General features: G+C 47.1%; 2 protein-coding genes across 5 annotated transcripts in view; one reads left to right on the top strand and one right to left on the bottom strand.

The window, feature by feature from the left end:
- The window catches only part of C22H1orf105 (chromosome 22 C1orf105 homolog), a 35,312-nt gene extending 12,186 nt beyond the window's left edge, over positions 1–23,126 (bottom strand). For 2 of the 3 annotated variants that reach the window (XM_054711797.1, XM_054711798.1), the window contains exons 1-6: positions 22,882–23,126; positions 16,072–16,157; positions 15,093–15,183; positions 8,069–8,143; positions 6,202–6,269; positions 4,432–4,499 (exon numbers count right to left, since the gene is read on the bottom strand). In XM_054711797.1, the coding sequence (XP_054567772.1) occupies positions 4,432–4,499; positions 6,202–6,269; positions 8,069–8,143; positions 15,093–15,183; positions 16,072–16,157; positions 22,882–22,902 (409 nt within the window). In that variant the 5' untranslated portion in view covers positions 22,903–23,126. Of the gene's footprint in view, positions 1–12; positions 358–4,431; positions 4,500–6,201; positions 6,270–8,068; positions 8,144–15,092; positions 15,184–16,071; positions 16,158–22,881 lie in introns of those variants that run through there. The other variant, XM_028152017.2, reaches the window with a different exon arrangement.
- On the top strand, positions 17,026–19,525 carry PIGC (phosphatidylinositol glycan anchor biosynthesis class C). Of its 2 annotated transcripts, none has more exons than XM_008145853.3 (2): positions 17,026–17,160; positions 18,120–19,525. In XM_008145853.3, the coding sequence occupies exon 2, from the start codon at positions 18,336–18,338 to the stop codon at positions 19,227–19,229; it is 894 nt and encodes a 297-aa protein (XP_008144075.1). In that variant the 5' UTR covers positions 17,026–17,160; positions 18,120–18,335; the 3' UTR covers positions 19,230–19,525. The 2 variants fall into 2 exon arrangements, with proteins under 2 accessions (XP_008144075.1, XP_054567771.1); XM_054711796.1 differs by lacking the exon at positions 17,026–17,160 and adding an exon at positions 17,226–18,041.
- Positions 23,127–23,524: the final 398 nt, after the last annotated feature.

The following is a 23,524-nucleotide window of genomic DNA, read 5'->3' as shown; positions in this document are numbered from 1 at the left end:
AAAATGTTCCATTTTAATCACTAAATCTTTATAATAGTGTAAATAAAGCCATCGTCTTTAGAAGTGTGTGAGACGGTGGCAAGAGAGGATTCCAGCCACTTTTAGGGAGGCAAACTTGACGCATTGTTTTGGTGACAGGAGGAGATGAGGAGACGGGCTTGGTGAGGTTGTTTGCTCTCCAGAGTGGAAAGTGTTGAGCACTGATCACTCACTGCCTCATTGTCTTGCCCATGGGCTCCTTTCTGGGTGAGGAAGAGAGCTGTATCCCCCGCAGAGCCTTGTAGGAGTCTGACAACAACAGTTCGTGGAAGGCCCCTGTCCGGGGGCCCAGCAGGGGCAGTCTGTAGTGAATGCTCTCTGGAGGGCAGTGCAAGAAGGAAGGACAAGTGCTGCTTAGATTCTATTTTTAAAGAAACTCAAAATAACCAAAGGCCACCAAAGACTTCTTCGACCCTCTGGAACAGATTCAAAATTCACAGAAGGATTCCATAGAACCATTTTCCCCTCTTCCCCTCCCCCACCCCAAACTTTAAGCTTTTGCAGATCTTATCAAAGAGGCCAAAAAGAAGTGCCTAGAAACCAAACTCAAGTATGAGCAGTCACGGCTGATTAAATAAAATGAAGATAAAATGCGTCCAGATTTGTAATGTGAGTCAGAGGGAAAGAGGAATCAATTCTTAGAAGACTTTTCAGGGACCCGTATGTGGTTCTGCTCACCAAACAAACAAACATGGTCTGACAAAGGAACCTTCGTTTTATAAGATAATTTGTTTTTGGATTCTTTAGAATCCTTACCATCCTGACCTCTCTGTCGAATATTATTTTATTTACAAAAAGTTGTTAATATTCAACTTTTCCAAAAGATATGTGGCTTAAAGGAGAAAAACCAGTACATGAAATAACACCTTCCCACTGGAAGTCACTGAGTGACGGAGGGAACTGGAGACCTGAATCCTCTGGAACATGCTTCTCATTGTAGCTGAATGAGAGCCGAGAGAGTCACAAAATAACGAACCTAGGTTCATCACTGTGATGAAGAGGAGTCAGAGGTCCAGGGTCACGGGCACTGACGGACCAAGGACAAAAACCTAGAGCTCCTTGTATCGTATCACACGCTGTGCCAGGCTGTAGGCATCCATCTCTACCCATGTTTACTGACGAGAGCCTGTGGGTGTCATGGGACTCGGGACTCTAGGCCATAGTCAAGGCAAATGGATTCAGAACAAATCCCTCCCCATCACTCACAAAGATAGGCTCTTCCCATTTACTTAGTTCTCACCAATAATTATCAATAATATGTAAAGTTTAGCTGAATCCACTAGAAATCATTGTTGCAATCAACAAAATTGGCAGTAATGTTTGTGGGATGAGTCAGCTACTTGGTCTTTGTAGCATGTCCACGGCAATGCAGCACAGGTGGGTGGCCCCTGCAGCAATGAGCAGCACACGCTGTGGCAGGAACATGTCTAAGCCCCATAAAGCAGCAGGGCTGGGGAAGTGTCAGCAGTTTTTCTGGGCAGATCAAAGGTGAAGGCTGCTTGTACTGAGGTTCTGGCTCTCTCGGGAGTGGGGGTGGCCAGGCAGGGTGGGAGGCACAACACTTCTCTAGTTTTACAGGTGGGAACACGGAGGCCCAAACAGTTTAAATAACTGGGCAAAGCTTGTATGGGCAGACTAGGATCCGAAGCCAGGTCTCTGCTCCCAGGCTAGTGCTTTGCCATAACCTCAGAGAGCACACACAATAGCACTGCTCAGCTCACAAACATCATGACCAGAATCAACTGTAGATCTACCCAGCTTCAGCTCCTAGCCAACTCCATAGGCTCTGTCTGTTCTGTCCTTGGATGGACTGTATGGGCAAGAACCAGGTCTGTCCAAGAAAGAACATAATGTGCTGATCATAATCGTGTACACCAAGTCTAGCTCTCGTGTTGGCCATTGGAATACACTCCTAGGGCTATTAAGTTAATAAAAGGCATCTTATCACACTGTCCTATAGAATCAGAAGATAAACATTCTTGATGAGGGAAGGGTGTGTGTGTGTGTGTGTGTGTGTGTGTGTGTGTGTGTGTGTGTCCTTCCTTTGTGAGGCAGCCCTGAAAAAAAAAAATCCAGGTTCAAAGGAAACTCAGGACTGGGTAGCTGCTACAGAGACCCCTGAAACCAGCTGCACATGTCTGTCACCCAGTGTTGTCTTGGCTTCAACAGAATGAGGTGGTTGCAGACCTGAGGACAGCGGGGCTTTCATTGAGAGGAGGCTCTTAGCTCCTGGCTCTTTGTCCACTTTGTCCATGGGCTAGGCCAGACTTTCTGGATTCATAAAAAAGGAGTCACTGGGACTAGCAGTCTTTCACCCCACTAGAGTGGACATCTCCAAACCTCAGCTGTTACCAGAGTCTCTGGTCCTCCTTTTTGGGACCTTTTAAGATACCCCTTCTATGCTCAAATTTCCTTATTGGTGCCTGCTCAGTTCAGTTCTGCTCTAGCTTCTCTGCAACTGCCAGAATAGAGCTTGCACTTCCCCATCTGTATGAAGTGAAGAAAGTGACCTTGATTTTCCTTACTGTGTGTTTCAAATGGAAGAAAAACTGGAGGCGACTTCAGTCCATATGAAAGCAAATGAGAAGATGATCAAAGTCTCTAAAATGACAGCCTGCATGGCACTGAACCATTGGATTCTATCACCCAGAAGAATGACCCACTCCCACCTTCCCTGCCCAGTGTGGCTTCTCTAAAAGATGAGACTTAGGTCAATGCTGAAGCTGGAGACAGAGCCACTACCCCATTTTCCATCAACAGCAAGTGAACAGAAGAATAGCACTGGGCAGCTTTTGGGAGAAGGCAGGTGTGCTAGGAAACCGGTGAGGTGGAAGGTTCAAGGCCGTGGTAAGGCCCTTCCAGGTGGGAATGCAGTCCCCTTCCCACCTTAACTGGTACTACCGGGACTGCCTTCCTAGCACACAGTTAGTGTGTAGGCAACTACTTTTCAACAAAGGAGCCAAAAACATACAATGGAGAATGAACACCTCTTTAGTAAATGGTGCTGGGGAAATTTGAATGTCATGTGCAAAAGAATGAAATTAGACCACTATCAGATACTATACACAAAAATTAACTCAAAATGAATTAAAGACTTACATATACGACCTGAAACAATAAAATACATAGAAGAAAACATAGGTACTAAACTTGGTCTCAGAGAGGTTATTGTGAACTTAACACAAAGGCAAGGAGAATAAAAACAATAAATAGAATAAAAATAAAAGCAAATATAAACTAACAAGTTTCTGCACAGCAAAAGAAACCATCAACAAAACATAAAGGCAACCAACCAAATGGGAGAAGATATTTGCAAATGATACCTCTGATAAAGGGTTAATATTCAAAATATATAAAGAACTCATACAACTCAGCAACAAAAGAATAAGCAATCTAATTTTAAAAACGGGCAGATAACCTGACCACTTTTTCCAAGAAAACATACAAATGGCCAACAAATATATGAAGAGATGCTCAACTTCACTAGCTATTAGGGAAATGCAAATCAATACCACAATGAGATACCACACCACATCTGTTAAAATGACTGTTATCAATAGGACAAGAAATAACAAGTGTTGAAGAGGATGTAGAGAAACGGGAACCCTCATACACTGCTGGTGGGAATGTAAATTGATGCCGCCACTATGGAAAACATTTTGGAGGTTCCTCCAAAATTAATAATGGAGCTACCATATGACCCAGCAATCCCTCTTCTGGTATCTACCTGGGAAATTTAGAAATGTTTACTTGTAAAGATATATGTATGTTCACTGCAGCATTATTCACAATAATAGCCAACACATGGAAACAACTGAAGGGTCCTCTGATCAATAATTGGATAAAGATGATGTGGTACATACACACAATGGAGAACTACTCAGTCACAAAAAACGATGAAAATATATAAAGAATATATTGCCAATTGTGACAAATGGGTAGATCTTGAGAGTATCGTATGAAGTGAAATAGGTCAGATGGAAAAGGATAAGAACCATATTACTTCACTCATTTGTGGAGCTTAAAACACAAAGCAATACATGAGCAGACAAACTCATAGACACAGACAATAGTATGGTGGTTACCAGAAGGGAGGAAGGGGAGGGGAGGATGAAGAGAATAAAGGGGGTCAAATATATAGTGATGGAAGGAGACTAGACTTTGGGTAGTGAGCATACAGTGCAATATACAGATGATGCATTATAGAATTGTATACCTGAAAGTTGCATATTGCTAGTGACAAATGTTACCCCAATCAATTTAATTTTTTAAAAAAAGAGAATGGGAATTTGTTCAGAAAATTTAGAAATTATCTTAGGGGATTAAACTTTTCATTCTACTACTCCGGGGGCAGTGTGCCCCGTACCACACATACTTCCAAAGAAAGCAAACCTGTGGAGATGTCATCAGGGGAACACCTGGGTTCAGTCCGGGCTTTTGGTGGCTGAAGATTCTTCAGTCTGATTGGGGAAAGCAAGAAACCACGTTAGTTATTTGACTGGGGCTTGCTTGAAAGGAATGTGTCCTTACATGTTTTAAAACAGCGATGGCCTCTTGAATCCAGCACTTGTTAGCCTGGTACTGAGACCGCCTCGCAGCAGAGACGACTGAGCCAAACTTGCAAAAATAAAGTACTTTTGAATAAAGTACCAAACTTGCAAGATAAATAATTTGGGGCAACACATTGCAAAAGTCTCCTTCATAGAAGAGTGAACTTTTGCTCAGAAATCCCTGACTTTCGATAGCTGAGTTTTCCATTTGCAGTCCGTAAAGACTATTAGAATAACTTTAATTGTGCTTTGACATAGGAACTATTTAAAAGTATGGAATCAGTGTAGGTGAATGTTATGGATGCTGGAGCTTGTAATGCTCAAATACCCAGATCCTCCATGATCCTGTCTACCTGGGGGCACTGTGGTTTTAATGCACCGGAGTCTACATCCTGGTGTGGACCTAATGACCCTGAGGTCATCTACTGCTGTCCAATGTAATCAAGACCTGTTATCCTCCCACATTATTGCTCTCTGTGTGAGGAAAAAAAGTAAAGACTGACATTAGATCACATATAACCTTTTTGATTGGTGATATATAAGGGTAACCGTATGTCCAACCATCTACTGCCTACTTTGGTGCCTGATGCAGGGTGAGTCCATGTTTTGAGGTGTGTTTTTTGTTGTTGTTGTTATTGTTTTTAAAATTTATTCTTTTAAAATTATATTTTTAGTGATTTCAGAAGTGAAGGGGGGAGAGAGAGAGAGAGAGAGAGAGAGAGAGAAACATCAATGATAAGAGAGAATCACTGGTTGGCTGCCTTCTGCACGCCACCACTGGTGATCGAGCCTGCAACCCAGTCATATGGCCTGACTGGGAAATGAACCGGGATGTCCTGGTTCATAGGTCAATGCTCAACCACTGAGCCACACCGGCCGGGCTTGAGTTTTTTAATAAAGTAAAAACTGAGTATTTCTTCCCTGTCTGATAGTTAAATATAGGAAATAAAACACCCTGAAATACAACTAATCAAAATTCTGACTGGATTTTATTTCTGATATACTTGCTTTTGATAAGAAAGCAGCAAATGACAACCAACCAAACTGATAAAGAAAAGGAATATTAGTTATTAAAGAGTGCAGCGGATGTCCCAGAGTCACGACAGATTCTGTGACCTGAATTAGATATGCCATCTACATAAAGAATTTGTATTTACTTCTGCCTAAGATGTCAAAGAAATTTCCTACCTTATTCCTTGTACTGTTCTTGCAAAGATGGAAAGGATAATGAAACCTTCTACAGTAGTTTCAGGGTGAAAAAAATTTTGGGGGGGTCTATCTGATTTAACCAAAAAACTAAACCAATCAAGAAGCCCATTCCCTGGCCCTGGCCGGGTAGCTCAGTTAGTTAGAGAGCATCGTCCCAAATGCCAAGGTTCTGGGTTTGATCCCCGTTCAGGGCATATATCAGGATCAGCGAATGAATGCACAAATAAGTGGAACAAATCTCTTTCTTTCTCTCTTCAAAATCAATAAAAAATAAAAAATAAAAGAAGCCCAATCCCTTAGCATCCTCTAAACATTCTACTTAATGTTTCTCAATTCATTATCTTTGTGCCCCCAAACCAATATAATCAGAATGAGCCATGTCCCGATTTAAACCTGGACTTACCTATGACTCAGACAATTCTCAAAGGAATGTTTCAGTTCATCTGGGATCATCATAGTTCTTGGTTGTACCTGAGGAAGACAGTCTCATTTAGAACATTGTCCAAAACTGCATTCTAATTTTCATAAACTGTATGTGCCACCTTAGCAAACTGAAGTTGTTTAATGAGTCAGAACTGCATCCTTTTGTGATATGAATGAACCAGAAGGAATTACCCTGCTCACATGTCATAGGGTCATTGTTCTTCCCTGGTTATCAGATTTTGAAGTTAGATATCTCCAGATTAGTAAATCTTCCAAGTTTCTTTGGTGAGCTCACCACACCATTCTTCAGGTTTCCGGTTAACTTTCACTTTTTCACAGGCACCACTGAGTCCTGGATGGCTGCCCAATGATCTCATTGCTCCTAGGCTGCCTCGACTACAATACTCATAACCTTGTCATTGTCCTAGTAGTTATTTGCTTAATGTCTGGCTTCCCTTAGACTTTCAGCTTCCTGAGGCCATAGACCAGTGGTCGGCAAACTGAGGCTCGCGAGCCACATGCGGCTCTTTGGCCCCTTGAGTGTGGCTCTTCCACAAAATACCACGTGCGGGTGCACATGTACAGTGCGATTGAAACTTCGTGGCCCATGCGCAAAAGTCGGTTTTTGGCTCTCAAAAGGAATTTCAATCTTTGTCCTGTTGATATTTGGCTCAGTTGACCAATGAGTTTGCCGACCACTGCCATAGACCACATCTCTATTTTAGTATTTCCAGGTCCTTAAGAAATATTTGTCGACCAAATTAGTGGATGAATGAACTCACTTTGAAGCATACATGAAGGTGTGAAGTGTGCCCTTCACACAGCTATCCCTGGTGACCCCACACTAAATAATGGAGCACCAGTAATCATTATCCAAAACACATCCTACTTAGGGTTTTTATTTTATTGATGTTCATCCATTTTATGCTTTTACTTTTAAAAAATAATTTTCTGTTGCTAATCATTTTCTTAAAATGAGACATAATCCACATACTATAAAATCTACCACGTTGGTGTCCAATTCAGTGGTTTTTGGTATATTAATAAAGGTCTACAGCAATCACCACTATCGACTTCCAGAACATTTTCATGACTCCTTTATTCAGGAGTCATTCCTCCTCCCCCAAGTCCTCAGCAACCACTATTTTCTTTCTCTATAGATTCACCTACTCTGGACATTTCATATATATGGAATCGTACAATATGTGGTCTTTGCTGTCTATTTTCTTTAAAAGTCCTGTAGCTCTGTAGTGAGTTTTGAAATAAAAAATGTGTGATTCTTCCAACTTTGTTCTTCTTTTTCTAGATTTCTTTGGCTATTCTGTAACTCTTGCATTTCCATATGAATTTTAAGATCTGCTTGTCAATTTCTGCAAGAAAGGCATCTGGGATTTCAAGGGCAATTGCCTTGAATCTATGGATCAATTTGGGGGACTGTATTGCCACTTAGCAATATTAAGTCTTCTAGTCCATGAAAGTGGGATTACTTCTATTTATTTAAGTCTTCTTTAACTTCTTTCTATAATATTTTATAGTTTTTGTTGTACAAGTCTTATATTTCTTTTGTTAAATTTATTCCCAAGTATTTTAATTTTTCAGGCTATTGCAAATGGAATTGTTTTCTCAATTTTTTTGTAGGGTATAGAAATAAAATTAATTTTGTACATTGATCTTATAGTCTGTAACTCTGCTGTACTCGTTTATCAGCTCTAATAGTTTTTGTGTGTGTGGATCCCTTAGAACTGTCTATATATAAGATCACACCATCTGCAAATACAGTTTCACACCTTCGTTTGTAATCTGGATTCCTTTTATCCCTTGCCCATCTCTGTCATCGCCAGGCTTACCATTTTCACTTCCTGGCATGTGGAGCACAGCTGCCGGCTCCTGCCCAGCACGGGGCCTCTGTGGTTCCTCCTGGCCTGAGGAGAGAGCAGACAGAGAGCAGGGAGGAAATGCTGTGTATCTGGGGCAGCAAAGAAGTAGGAAGAGGGTGGAGTGGTGAGAGGGGTTAACGGTTATTCCTTCCATAAAACAGAGATGGACACTCCGGTCTCAGCCCCGTCCTGGGTGGATGTAGAATTGAGGCTTGACTGCAGCCTTGGTAGGTGCAGAAAGGGTGTAGGCAGGAGACCCGGTGGTGGCCTCGGGCCCCTGAGACAGCGGTACAGGGATAGGAGGGGGCTGGGGACTGAACCAAGGTCTGTCTTTTCGACCTGAGCACGTAGTTTGAGGGGCTACACTTGCCCCAGTTTATACCAGGGTCCACCATGGGGACATAAGGACCTCCAATGGCTTGAGGAAAGTGAATAGAAGACTTCCCTCCGCAAACCTTTCACTGGCCCCTCCAACGCATTGCCCTCTTTTCTCACGCCTTAACTCTCCAGCATGCACTGCCCAGCACCAGGTGGCCCTGCTCCGCTTCCCGAGAGTCACAATTTAAGCCAAAAGCAGAGCTGGAGCTGGTGTGAGGGTCCCGAGCTCCTCCACCTCTGGGAACAGAGGCTTCCCGGCCAGGGACCAGAAAGCTCCCGGTCTGCTCAGCGCTGCTTTCTCCCTGACTTCACTCCTGCCGGGGCTGAAGGGAGGCTTCCAGGCATTTCCACTCCGCCCACAGCGCCCACAGTGTGGTGAGGGAGCAGGTGGGAACTTGAGACTCCTGTTGTGCCTGGGGTTCTCTCTCACCTCCCTCATGCCCCCTGACGGCAGCCTCCTGAGACCTGCTCGCAGGAAGCGCAGACGACGGGGAGGAGGGTCCTGGGACCCACAGACTGCTCCGCACAGAAGCCTTCTCCTGCCACTGGATCGGCTTGTTGTGACACCTGGGCCCTGAGCTGTCCCTGCTGCCCTGGGAGGTGTGCACAACAGGAGGAGGGGGGACATGTTTAAGCTAAGTGGGGGGGGCCTGGGGTGCTCCTACCCTGACCTCTGCCGGGTGGGTCCCCATGGAGCTTCACACTGGGGGTGTGAGGACTAAAAACTACAGACAACGTTGGACTCTTCCACCAAATGTTTAAGATACCCTTCATTTTTACTGGCTACTTTAAAAGAATCGACTCAGTCTTACCGTGCCGTGGGTCGGTATGTTACAGTATGAGTGGGAATGACTAGATTCATTCACCCCACAACAACACACTTACTGTGAGGCTACCATGTGGAGGGGGTGGTGACAAAATGCCTGGCCCCAGGGAAGACCAGGGAAGCATACAAACTCGTTCATTTGCCCTTTCATTAGGGACTGGGGACACTGAGATAAATGAGACACAGCCTCCACACTGTCACCACACAGCAGGCTGTGTACCATCGTGTAGTATACTGAGGCCCCTGGGAGGGGTCTGAGAAGGTTAAAGCGGAGGCAGTGCCTGGGGAGGTGAACAGGAGGGGGCAGGAGGAGGGCATTCCAGCCCAGAAAACGCTGTGCGGCTACACAGAGGAATGGCCAGCCCGCACCCGGGAGCTCGGGGTGTCTGGATTGTCCCGTGGGGGGAGGGATGCAGTGAGAAGAGACACTGGAGAGGAAGTATCCTGTGCTGACTCCTCTGCTTCTGGGCCAATTCAACCTTCTCCCATATCTTCCCTGAGGTTCTAGGGGTGGAATCTCCTGGGGCTGAGCCCCTCCATCCACCCCTCACATCTCTGAGACTGAGATACCCCCCAGAATCTGCGATTCAAGGTTGGGGGCACCAGGTGTCATAGAAGAGGCAACGAAACTCTGGGCCTCCAGAAAGGAGAGAGGCAACGTCCGAATGGAGGGATCAGGAAGAGCCTGGATGCAAAGAAGTTGATGCAAACAGCCTGGGACCCCACGTTCTGTCGGCTGCAGCTTCCTCCCTGCCACCAGGCTCTGCCGCCCAGTCCCCTTCACTCCCGGTTTCCTCAGGGCCAGCCCAGCAGTGGCAGGAATGGAAGGTTCGGAGCCCGGGCCCTGGGTTGTATTATAGAGTCGCAGCCACTGAGGAAAGAGGCTCTGAAACGTTAGAGGGTTCTCCTTTCCCAAGCAGCTGTCCCCAGGAGAGCAGATGGCAGCTGCGACTGGAGAGTGACAGTAGCCTCTGTCCCCTGGCCAAGGTCTGATGCAGGTTTCAGCTGGGCCAGGAAGCCAAAGCCTGCTCTTCACATGTCACAGCTGGAAACATCTGGATATCTGAGGTCAACATCGGCCAGGTTCCCAAGATCCAGCTCATGGCCCAAGTCCTTGGCCCCCTTCAATCTTTGGTAAACAAAGAGAGAAATCTCTCTCCCTCTCTCTCTCTTTCACAAACACACACCTGTCTCACAACAAAAACTGAAAATGTGAGTAGCAGATGGTGACTTTAAAAATAGCACAATTCAAGGAGCACTGACAAATTTGCCTCTGTACTTCCTTCCCTTCGACATCTCCATTCCTCTTCTTTTCACTCCTGCCTTAGCTGAGAGAGGTCACCTGGCTCAACTCTTTCAATGAACACCATGAGGAAAATGTGGCACAGAAAGGTTAGGGTGCCTGTCGAATAGCTCATCTATTTAGTTTGTCCACCAGAACGTTCTCTGGCTGAAGGGTCAAGGGACAGCGGACTCTTAGGATCCATATAAGGGGGTAAAGATGCCTATATCCCTTAGAATACAAAAAGTGGTGCTCAGAGAACTGTTTTCAACATGCCAAAATAACCCTATGATAATTAAACATTGTCCTGATCTCTGAAAATACCAGCCACCTCCGTAGTTTTATGCAGCTGAATGTAGTTTTTAAAATTATATTGTTCACTTGGAAAAACTTCACAAACACACAATAAGCAACAGCCATGTACCTGCCATCCTGACTTATTAAACTTGGTTATTATTACCATTTTATTTCAGGTCACTGGTGTTCATGATTACCTCCCTTTAAGATGGTCTTAGTAGTTATACATGTTGGATCTATACCAACAGGAGACAAACTTAGGCGCATACAAGGTAGTTTCTGTGGTGGTCACCAGCTTTCAAAAATTGAGTGTCAGTGAGAGAAATCTTAGAGTTCTCGGGGGTGAGAACGTTGGAAGTCGCCCTTTGTGTGTATTTTCTCAGCTATGTCCCTGCACCATGTCACTAGCCAGGGCTTCTTGTCACAGGGCTGCTAAAAGCAAAGGCAATAACGTTCTCACCTTTATTCTGACTCATTAGACTGGAAAACAACAAATCAGAGAGGAGACAGCGTTCCCGGGGCAGGAATGCAGAGAGTCGGGTGGCTTTCACCCTCCATGAGTGACTGTGGGGCTCTAGTCAGTTACACCCAAGCCTGGCAAGTAGAAAAGGGGGAGCAGGGTCTTGGCAGTGGCCCCCACACATCTGCCCTGCCCGCCGTGGAGCTCTGAGTGAGCTTCCTGCTGGCCTCACTCATCCACCTATCCAATTACCCTTTCCCATCCTGGGCATTATGAGTGGACGCCTGGAGTGGCAGGTGGCAGTCATGACTAACAGAGAAGCCGCTCCACAGTAGAGGTTTGCATGGGGGATGTTTAGGTTCCGTTTCTTTGTCTTCATTTCCTGTCTTTCTTCTTTGTGAGTTTTGCCTCTCCCCTTCCATCTCCTTTCTTGTATTTTTGTCTCCTTATGTCTCCGTGTGTCTCTTGGCTCAGCTTCCCATCTTTCTGTCTCTGAACCTGTTTCCTCTCTTTCCCTCTCTCATCAGGGAGGACTGCGCTCCAGGCACAGAGACACCTGCGCTGGCCCGGAACAGCCCCCCGGGCAGGAAGGAACACCACCTGGCTGTGGATGATCAAAGTCCTGCCCTTTGACCTGTGACAGTGAAGAGGGAGCCAGGGCAGGACCTCTGCACCACACCCAGGGCCAGGAGGGCTGGTTGGCGGCAGGGCTGCCTGCAGCTCTCAGCAGGTCCCCGACTTAGAGGATAAAGGGAGAGATAGCATGTCCACAGGGCATTCCACTCCCATGAGATGCATCATTGCTCATTGCTTTCCAGAAAGGAGCAGCTGCGGCTGTTTACCGCACAGCAGACACGCTCAGGCCTTCACGTCTGCAGCCAACGACTGAGATCTGAGTCTGTGTGACGGGCTGGGAGCTGACCTGAGATACCTGCCAGGTGTCTCAACAGAACAGGGACCCAGTTTTGCTATGAAGGTGGCAGAATATGCCTCTCCCAAACATGCCACTGGGCCATCAGGGTTATTTGGAGCCAAAGGCACTTTATACGAAGGCAGGTGCCAGAAGGGTGCGCTGACCCCCCTTTTTCTTCCTAAAAATAGGAGATAAAACCCCAAAAGGAAGAGGCTCTCCTTATACCAGAAGGAAAGCAACATCCTTATCATAAAGGACCAGAAGATGAAGCTGAGGGAATTCTCTGCAAAAACAGACCTTGTTTAAATAACTCGTTTCCCCTTTAGCCTCCCCGTGCAGTTGAGTTACTTTTCCACAGTTGCCTCTCTCGTATAAAAACGTTCTGGCCTTGCCACTTCTTTGGGTCTTTGTTTCTGTAGGAGGGCACCCGTGTCACGTAAAACATGGTAAATAGATTTGCATGCTTTTCTTTCCCTAATTTATCTGCGGTTAATGTAATCCTTAGGCCCAGCTGAAAGCTCTAAGATGGAAAAGGTTGCAGAGAGAGAGAGAGAGAGAGAGAGAGAGAGAGAGAGAGAGAGAGAGAGAGAGAGAGAGAGAGAGAGACCGAGACCCGTGAGGTACCCAACAGCAGTAATGGACTTGTGACCTGAGTCCCCCAGGGACTGGCTTTTCGGGCTGTGCCCGTTGTCCCAGCCAGGGAAGCTGTTGCTCTGGGCTGCCCTCTAGTGGCCACCCATGAGCGCTGCATCCATAAAATTCCGAGCCCAGTTGAAGGGGAACCTCTCATTGCCCTGGGCCTTAGCAATGCCTTCCTCCCTGCATCCTGGGTGCCTGGAGTCAGTGCCTCTGCACGTGTGTTGAGACCCAGAGCAAACCTGGAGGAGGTGGCACTAGGTGGCAGGGGGAAGCTGCCTGCATAGTGTGGACGAAAGGGGCCACATGCTGACCTGACAAGCTCAGGGAAGGCCTGCATGGCAGTCTTGCAAACTCAGAGACCTAAAGTAACCACAAAGGATGGTCTGAAATGAAACTTTAACTAAACGCAGTTATGGTGGGCAGTTACATCCTAGGCCAGTATCTTCACTGACAAGGTCAGCCTTTACCTTAATTGAGCCTATCTGTCTTTTTGCATCTATGATAACATACCCTTGAAATGTCTGGGTAACTTGTAACTTCCTTTTTTCTGGAGCCCCAGGGGCACAACCAAATGTGGTGGGTGCCAGGACAGATACCACAAATTCCTTCATTATCATGTTAATTGTTCCTGCACCCACCTAAGTATGTGTCCATCATTTTGCTTTTTATCCAATCCCAGGGGTTTCCCACTGCTTTGCTTTATCCCACCTCCTTAATCCGTCACCAATGAAATGCATGTAACCCACCTATGTCCCTCCTTTGATGGCAATGTATAAATACCAATGTAACCCGCCATTCTCTGGAGCATTATCTCAATTCGTTGAGGTTCTGCTTCCCGGCATGTCGACAGTTTGGCTCAAATAAACTCACAAAAATTCTTTACAGGTTTCAATGTGTTTTTTTTTACGTTAACATTACGAAGTTCAAGGAGACTAAATGACTAGAAGGCTTCTTGCTGGTTCTGCCTGGACTGCCAAGGCCAGCATGTCCATGCTCAGCCCCTCTGTCGTGGCGGCAGGCACTCTCACCTGCTTGCCTGTCCTGGGTATTAGGGGATTAATGAAGTCACCCTGAAGCACAGCCCTGCCCTTGACCCTCAGTGCGGTGGCCAGGCCCACCCAGCTCCATCGTCCCTCCCATGTAAGCCCGCCCCCTGCGGCCTGAGCGCTCAAAGCTCTGCAGGCAAGTCCTGCGTGCTCAGTCGCAGGTCTTATTTCCCAGGCCCTTCCTCACTCCTGGAAATACTATCTTCCGAGCCCACTAGCTCTGGATCCCGCCTTCACTCCGCTCCGTCTCTGTTCGCTCCTCCCCCGCCCGCAGGTGACCCTTCCTCCCACCCCCGCCCTGATATATATTAGGCAGCCCAGTGCCTGTCCCTGAGCCCTGTCATTTGTGTAGGCAGGAACTGACCTGCTCATCCCTGTATCTGTATCAAACCAGGTAAAAAGGGCTCCGAAAGCACTTATCCCCTGGCGTGAGGGCTGGTCATGACGTGGCCACAGTTACAGAGCTCTGGCCAAATGCCTTACGGACGCAGCCTCCTGCACTGCCCACAACAGTCCTGTGCTGGGTAATTTTTCAGGTGAAGAAACTGCTGTGTCCCGAGTTCTCTCTCTTCCTCCACCTCAGGGAGGTGCTGACGTCACAAGCACCATAAATTCTGGAGACCTTCTGTGAGGCTAGGTGTGGTTCAGTCCCTGAAGGTCCCAGGGCAGATGCCTCAACATGAAATTTTTAATTTCCCTTTTTGATGGTTCTCCCCTCAGGCCTTTATTCTTAGCTCTAGTGCAGTGGTGGGCAAACTCATTAGTCAACAGAGCCAAATATCAACAGTACAACAAATGAAATTCCTTTTGAGAGCCAAATTTTTTAAACTTAAACTTCTTCTAATGCCACTTCTTCAAAATAGACTCTCCCAGGCCGTGGTATTTTGTGGAAGAGCCACACTCAAGGGGCCAAAGAGCCGCATGTGGCTCGAGAGCCGCAGTTTGCCGACCACGGCTCTAGTGAACCTGGGGGCCCTGAACGAGGTGATTGGCTGGGCCTCGTTCATTTCACTTAGCAAATGTCTACTGAGCACCTACGACGTCCCAGGCTCGGGCTGTGCTAAGGAGACAGGAAGTGTCTTTGGAGTCACATTCGTGTCTTCCTAGAACTGCTATTGGTTTCTTCACAATTAAAGAAAAAAAAATTGAGTACCTTAGATAAGCCATTTGGAACTTGAAACGTATTTGGCAAATTCACATCCTTCCTCCATGAATTCAGAGAAGTGGCGGAGGCATGAGGGTATCTGAGGGATCAAAACAAAAGCCTGTTAGAACCACAGTCTCTGGTGTGAAGGGCCAGGCCCTTGGCTATTCCAGAGAGAAGCCACGGGGCACCCCCGGGCGGGGCAATCCACCACCTCCTCCCGTGGACCCTGCCCTCCCTCCAAACACCTTTTCCCGGAATTTTCTTTGCGGTTTGCTAGTGAAGTAGTGATGCTCTTCATAGGGAGACACACCTGCTGGCCGGTGTGGTTCATTTTATTACAGTGTGAGAGTTCTAAATGTGCTGTAAGTATTAGCTCGCCTTGGCCAAGCCGTGGTGACACAGAACAGAAAGGGTTTTTTCAAAAATAAACAGCCTGGAACCCAGAGCGTTGGCCAGATGAGGATTTTCGAATCCTCGGGAATTGCTGATAGTTACCAGTAAACAAGCCAGCCTTTCAGAAGGCTGTGCATTCCCACCTGTCCTCCCCAAAGCTCAGGGCACCTCACAGGTGTGGTCCATTCTGTCTCAGACTTCCTGTGAGGCCGGTGGGTGTCATTTCTCTCAACTAGGGTCTAGTGCTGCCCAAACCCTCCCCGTACAGACACGCGGAGAGTTCCTCTGACCACCGCAGGCCGTTCTCCTTGCAACCAGCTCGAGGTTGGCTGGCTGCAGGAAAAGCCACCCCTTTCCTTCCCCTCTGACACTCCAGGACCTGGCTGTGAAAGCGAGCAGGTTCTGAGGGCACCTAGTTGCGTGCTGGGTGGGCCCGCCTTGTTCAAGCCCCGGGCCTGCACCCCCTCCCACTGCTACCCAAGACTGTACAATCGGGGAACACTTGACATGGGTTTCTCAACTGACCAGACGTGTGGCCTTTCTCCCGTGTGGCCTTTCTTGCAGCCTTTGCCACCAGCAGCTGAGCTCTTACCTTCTGGGGAGGCTGAGCACCAGGGGCTTGTTCCTGAGGCTGGCCTCACAAAGCCAGGGGATCTTTTCAAATTTGGGAACCGAAGCCTGGAGAGAAATGGAAAGAATCTGTCGCGCTTGACCAGAGCAAGCGGACGGCAGCTAGACGGCACTCAGTACATTTTTGTGAGCAGTTACATTTAGTTAACTCTTTTTGAGTTTCCCATAAAATGGCCAAGAGCAAACAGTGTCGTCCCCATTTTACTGATGAAGAAATGGAAGCTCAGCCTGTTTGCCGGGTCACGCTGGTGGGGAGTGGATTCCGGGTTCCCGACTTTTGTGTCCACTCTGTCGTGTGTTCTCTGTCCCTTTGCTTCTGGGCCAGAACAGAAGCAACCTGTTCTGCACACTCGGATGCTTCCATGCACTCCGCTGAGTATCAGCGACCTGCCAGTCAAAGTCTCTGGCTGAGTCTGCCGCCCTCATCCCTTCTCCAGGCAAAGAGAAGGACATTAACTTGGTTAATCCACTTCCCAGCTGTGCGGCTCCGGACAGCCTCTGAGCCAACCACAACCTCCCTGAGCTGAGCCTCAGTTCTGTCCCCGCTGAGGGCGGGACGGCCACCACACGTCACAGGCCAATGCACGGGACAGAAAGCTCCCGGGCAGCAGGACGTTTGCCTGTTTCACCCACAGCCGTGCCACCAGCACCTAAAACAGCGCTAGATCCTTGCAGGGATTCAGTGACTGTGTCGAAAGGATGCACGGGTCCTGGGAGGTCCCCGGCCGAGGGCCTGACTTCACGCTAGGAACTCCATAAAAGCAGCCGTGCTTAGCTCTCTTCGTCCAGCCCCGCCTCCACCCCAGCCCTTCGGATGCCCGGTCCGGGGTTGCTTTCCTGGGCTCTGAGCGCGCGGCCCCCCCGAGCGGGAGTCTCGTGAGCGGCCACGGGAGGCAGCAGCGAGCGCGCCGGCGCCGGGAGGGCGCTCTGGCCGCGGAGGTTGAGGCGGCCCCGGAAGTGCTCCGCCGCCGCCGCGACCCCGGCGCCCCGGATGGGGAAGGAGGCGGGCGTCGGTCCCCCCGGCCGCGCTTCCCTACGAACTGGCGGGCAGGTGGGTTCCGAGGGAGTCCTGTTTCGGGGCCTCCTTCCTGGCTGGGCGGCGGGGCGGCGGCGGCGGGCGTGCGGAGCCCGGGCCGGGGTCCCTGCTGCCGTGACGGGCCCCCGGGGTCGGCTCGTGCAGCCAAACCTGCCGTGGTCTCCGCGGGAGAAGGGCGGTCGGGCCGTGAGAGCCTTTTCCGAAAGCGCATTTGCTGGCATTTCTGACGCCTGGCTTCCCCATGGTGGCAAACGGGTCACTGTCTCCGATCCCCACAGATGTTTATCTTCCTAAGTTGGATGGTAGCTTTTTAGAGGGTGGTGACCTCAGTTAAAGGATCTTTAGTTTCTTTGACTCATTGGTTTGGGCTAAATGAAACGTGGGGCTCACATTTGTCTGATGCAGTTGACTGTTGAGACCTTTTAAATAACAGATGCCTTTGAGAACCCAAAGCTCTGGGTCCTGTCCCTGTGCGTTTGCAAAAGTGGCAGCGACAGGCATGCAGTGACAGGGCTTGGGGGCGCTCTGAGCCCATCCACAAACCTCAGGGGTGTGAACCCCGAGTTAAGAGCTGGTTTGGAGGGAGGCTCAGGCTTTGGGGTCAGACTTGGCATATGGCGCCACCATTTACCATGGTTAACTTGCGTGAGTTACCTGAGCAATTTTACTAAGCTTTTTTACTAGTTAAAGTGGAACTAACCAACCTGCAGGATTGTGGAGATGGAATGAAAGAAGAAGCTACTTAAGGCACTTAGCACATTGTAGGCACTCACTGAGTGACAGCTGACAGATGTCTATTTTTATCCCAGGGAAGGTCATTTAAAACCTGAAAGGAAATTTTAATGTCATTATTATAAGAGGCTCACCACGTATATTTTGCTCAGATTTCTAATAAAGTGAGTTGGTTTGATTTTAACTCAGCCCTGCCCTTAACCTTCAGCAGTTTTATAGGTTCATGGTCTGTCTTTTTCTAGGAACTTGGCTGTGTTGTCCTGCCTCAGAGAAGAAACTCCTCTTGCAGGCCTTGCCTGGGTTGCAGCCTTTGAGAACAGGGGAAGGTCGGCACAATATCAACCACAACACAGCATGGGATTTCCGGAGAGGTCTTATTTCAAGACTTCGTAAAGAACAAGAACCACATGGACTTCTGCATGGGAAATTGAACTGGCCCGAGTCTGAGGGGAAGGATAATGTGTGCCCAACCTGTAACTAACACCACGGAGATCAGGTGGCAGAAAGTCTTATATGAGCGACAGCCCTTTCCTGACAACTACGTGGACCAGCGGTTCCTGGAAGAGCTCCGGAAGAACATCCATGCCCGGAAATACCAGTACTGGGCTGTGGTATTTGAATCCAGCGTGGTGATTCAGCAGCTGTGCAGTGTCTGCGTTTTTGGGGTCATCTGGTGGTACATGGACGAGGGTCTTCTGGCCCCTCACTGGCTTTTAGGGACTGGCCTGACTTTGTCACTGATTGGCTATGTTTTGTTCGATCTCCTTGATGGAGGTGAGGGACGGAGGAAGAGTGGGCGGACCCGGTGGGCTGACCTCAAGAGCGCCCTGGTCTTCATTACTTTCACGTACGGTTTTTCGCCCGTGCTGAAGACCCTGACAGAGTCTGTGAGCACGGACACCATCTACGCCATGTCAGTCTTTATGCTCTTGGGCCACCTCATCTTCTTCGACTATGGTGCCAATGCTGCCATTGTGTCCAGCACCCTGTCCTTGAACATGGCCATCTTTGCTTCTGTCTGCCTGGCCTCACGCCTGCCCCGGACCCTGCATGCCTTCATTATGGTGACATTTGCCATCCAGATTTTTGCCCTGTGGCCCATGTTGCAGAAGAAACTGAAGGCATGTACTCCCCGCAGCTATGTGGGAGTCACACTGCTCTTTGCATTCTCAGCCTTGGGGGGCCTGTTGTCCATTAGTGCGGTGGGAGCCACCCTCTTTGCACTTCTGCTGGTGTCCATCTCCTGCCTCTGCCCTTTTTACCTCATTCGCCTGCAGCTTTTTAAAGAAAACATTCATGGGCCTTGGGATGAGGCTGAGATCAAAGAAGACTTGTCCAGGTTCCTCAGCTAAGTGAGGGAACTCCATTCTGTTATTCAGGCAAGCTGACAGACCAGCCCGCCAACTAGGATCCCATCGAAGGCGGAGTTCCGTTCTGGAAGCAGCAGGCTGATGTGGTGGGAGAACAGAGATCCAGAGAAGAAGTGAGCCAAAGGCTTTGGTGGTGAAGGTGCTGTCCTTTCTGTCGTTTGGTGGATGTAAAAGCTTTCTGGGGCCCTCAGGCATGGTTACCTCCCATGTCTTACTCACTGTAACAAATGAAGTGATGTGGTTTCTATTTATTAAAAACTAACAACATATCCAGCAAATTGTGTCCTGGTTTTTCTATAAGCAGAAGGCAGCTAGAAGGGGCATGAAAAGTGAAGAGATAATAAAAACACACAAGTGTGTGTTAATAAAGTCACTTCTCTACCCTTTTCAATGTACTAATTCAGGCTCCGTTATTTACCTAGAACTCTGATCCTAGAACTGGATGCCATGTCTCGTTTTGTTGCCTAACACTATAGAATTGGTCTCTTAACTCAGAGTTGCTACTTCGTTCTTAGTGAAACATGTATGTGCCATAATATACAGCAAAATGATGGGGGAATTCAAAGAGGCTGGAAGTCAAATTCAGCCGGAGTATTAGGAAATATTTACTAGAGGAGATGGCATTTGAAGTTAGTCTTGGAGGTTAGGCGTAATTGAAGTGGGGGGTGACCCCTCCTCTGCCCCAGCAGACCATCTAGTCAGAATTTGGGCCTAGCTTCAGATCTTTAGAATGCCAAATAAAATTCTAACTGAAATCCTAATAGCTGTCAATCTGATTTTTAATCTGAAATATGACTTGTGGGTTCTGTCAAAAATCAGGCTCCCCAAAACACTGCATGCAAAATGTGCCCACCACTGAAGCACATGTGTTTTTAGCAAGCACAGAGGTGGCAGTGTCAGATGGGAGTTCCATGTTATGGGGAGGAAAAATTGGAATGGGAGGCCTGAGTAACAATTAGGGGCCTGTGAATATTTGTGAGTTTGGGCTTTACCCTGCAGGTAATGAGCAGTCCAGCTGACCTGAGGGGGAGTAAGTGGTCAGATCATAGGCTAGTTACTTCACTTAACTGTGTTTCATTTTTTTCATCTGGAAAGTGGGAATGAAAGTACCTCTAGGACTGTGATGATTAAATGAGATAGTTGCAAAGTACTTTGAATAATGCTGGACACAGCACTGTATAAGTGTTAGCTTTTATTACTGTTGTTACTAAGGTGACATGTAGGAGACTTATGGGAAGAGACAAGACACAAAATGCAAGTGGCCCCAGAATAGCTGGTCCCTCCCTCATGTAATCATTCTCTTGGGGCAAGTTCCTGAATACTGTGCCAATAGAATACAGGGGCAGGCGAAAGGTTAATAACAACACAATAATAACAATACAAGAATAAACTCTTTCCTGTACTCACAACTGTAGACCTTTTGCCAAGCCCTGTATTGATTTAGATTTCCAGCGAATATTATGGTGTGTGTGTGTGTGTGTGTGTGTGTGTGTGTGTGTGTGTGTGTGTGTTTGGGGGTAGGGGTGAAGTGGGAATGGAAGGGGGGAGAGGGTCACAGTAGCATTGACATTAAAACCCCAACGTGTCAAATACTTGTTTGCATAAGAAACTGCATCCTGCCTCCTGGCTCTGCTTCTTTTCCAGGTTTTAGGTAAAGCTGGAGCTTGGCTGGTGGTGGCAAGTGAGAATCAGGAGGGCAGACTGGGGAGGCTCATCCTTCCGAAACGGTACCAGGGATTGTAGCTGGGATGGAGGGATCAAGGACAGGTAGAACTACAGGGCGGCAGGTGTGCTGTATTTGGGGGCATGATGGGGCTGACCGGTGATTGCCCTGTGCAGGGACCTGAGTGTGGTGACATGCACTGGTTCTGCATGGTGACAAACTGGTGTCTGCTGTGCCTGTATGTCAGTTCTGCAAACTTCTGAGTGAGCCTTTGGGCAGCTGGCTTAAGTTGTGGATTTAAGAATTCATGCTGAGCGTATTTGAGAAAGCACAGGGAGCCATCATTTGCACCTCCAAAGCCAAAGGCTCAAGGTCAAGAAAAACAAAAACAAGCCAGCAGAGGGCATCAGTCACACAGTTTTACATTTCAAACAGGCTGAATGCAGGAAAATGGGCTGGAACACAGTGCCATCTTGTGGAAGTTATTGATAGTCCCTTTTATAAAGAAATTTAATAAGAGTCTTGGGATTCTTGCTTAATTGTGCTTTGGGAACTAGCTGAGGTCCCCACAAATTCAGGAAATAAATAGCACACTGGTATTTGATAAATTATAATAGTTACATTTTCTAGCACCCAGAGTGTACCAGGCACTGTGTTGGGCATTTTATATAAATTGTCTTACCCATGTCTCTTAATCCTGCCATGCAGATATTATTTTTACTTTAAAGTTGAGTAGACTGAGAATTCCCCCAACATCTAACAAAAATCTTTACTGTCCGCCGAGGCCTATCCCTAATCACTTTTTACCATTCACATTTTATGATGTTTGGTCTCATATTGAGCACTAAATATATGACATACTGTTTTATGTGCTTGTGATATATCTATGACTCAAAGGTCCTTGACCTAATAGAGCTTACATTCTAGCAGGAGAAGACACAGAATAGACATGAGAAGGTAAGAAAAGCCATGGGGAAAAGTAATGGCATTAACTAAGGGGGTCAGGGTAGGTCTCATGGAAAAGGTAACATTTCAGCAAAGACTTGAAATGCGTGAGGGAATAATCCAGACTCCCAGGGGAAGAGTGTTCCAGGAAGAGGAAAGAGCTCATACAAAGGCCTGAAAGGTTAGCTTTTCCATCGTGTTACTTGTAGCTTCAAAAAATATACTGTCGTCAGCTGTCACCCACTTGCGTGACTTGTTACTGTCTTGAGGATTCCCGAGTCTCTCTGGCCCCTGGATTTGCTAAGGGTTCTTTACTCTGTGCTTGCTCATGGCTCCTGCTCACCAGGGGCTCTGGGTCCGAAACTCAGAACCCAATACAACTTACCTAAAATTTGATTAAAAACAATGGGAGTAGCAGTTTATACGCTTGACTCATTTAATAGCCATCACCTTATCCAATCTTAATATGTTGACAGTATTGCGATTCAACAGTAACTTGTAATATATAAACCCCTCCCCCCCCCCCACACACACAAATGGGTGTATATGTGGGTAGTGGAGGTGGCTGGTGTGTCGCATAGAGACTGTCATATTCTAAAGGGCTACAGAAGCATTTTTCTTTTTCAGCAACCTTCTCTTCCTGTGGGTGAGGTCCATGTTTTTAAAATGGATTTACAATTGTAAAGATTTACTTCAGAATCATGGAACTGCACTGAAGATTCCAGTATCCATTTTCTGAGTGTTTATTTTTAAATAAAAAAACAGTTCTAAAACAGATGTTGGCCAGTACATTTTTTCAAAGTCTAGGATGAAAAGGACACAAGTACATCATACTCCAAAGCCACTGCAAGTGTCCGTATCTGCAAACGAACAGCAGACGTTATTTCCTTATCTCCTTGTGGCTTTCAACTTGTAGGATGTTTGTTGAAACATCCCCGTCAGTGTAGCTGTGGTGCCCAAAGTTCACAGAAATTTACTTACCAGTGAAACTCTGTAAGGAAAGGATTGGGTTTGATTTTTCCTTACCTTTAGTTCTCTTTTCTCCATCTCTTAGATGTCTTGGGTTTTTCTGGCTGAAGACTGGTCCAGTGGAAGACAGCTACAGGTACCTTCTGAACCTAACGCCTTTTTATTAGAAGCCAAAGCAAAATTAACGGACTACTTCAGTTTCAATACCACTGTGTCGTTTTCTCAACCAACACTTATGTGATTTAGAGTCCTGCGTTACACCATTCCATTAGAAATGCAAAGTTTGGTTTCCAATTGGCTGAAATGAGTCCTATTGTTCCTTTCTTTGTCAGAGGTCAAAGCCAGCATGTTCTAGAATGTTAGCTTGCAATGGGTCAAGAGGATAACCTGGTTCTAGAACTCTAAATAGCTTATTTTATTTTGTAAGCTACTTTACTCCTCTGGGGCTCCTAATAACTAGAACATTATGAATTCAAGGCAGGTTTGATGCGTACATAAAGGGATGAGGGTATTTAAGAAGTGTTATTTTTATTACAGGCACAGTGATTTATTCCTTCTGATCATCCAAGTTATGGTCAACACAGAAGAATGCTATATTTTTTAAACTCTCAAATGTTGAGGGAGGAGGTAGGGGCAGGGGACTTGAGCAGAGGCATATGATGAAACTTAGAAACACTACAAACAGCAAATACATGTGAAA

The sequence above is a fragment of the Eptesicus fuscus genome, chromosome 22 (assembly GCF_027574615.1).
Source record: "Eptesicus fuscus isolate TK198812 chromosome 22, DD_ASM_mEF_20220401, whole genome shotgun sequence".
NCBI classification, from domain to species: Eukaryota; Metazoa; Chordata; class Mammalia; order Chiroptera; family Vespertilionidae; genus Eptesicus; species Eptesicus fuscus.
This window is presented reverse-complemented; position numbering and strand designations above follow the sequence as displayed.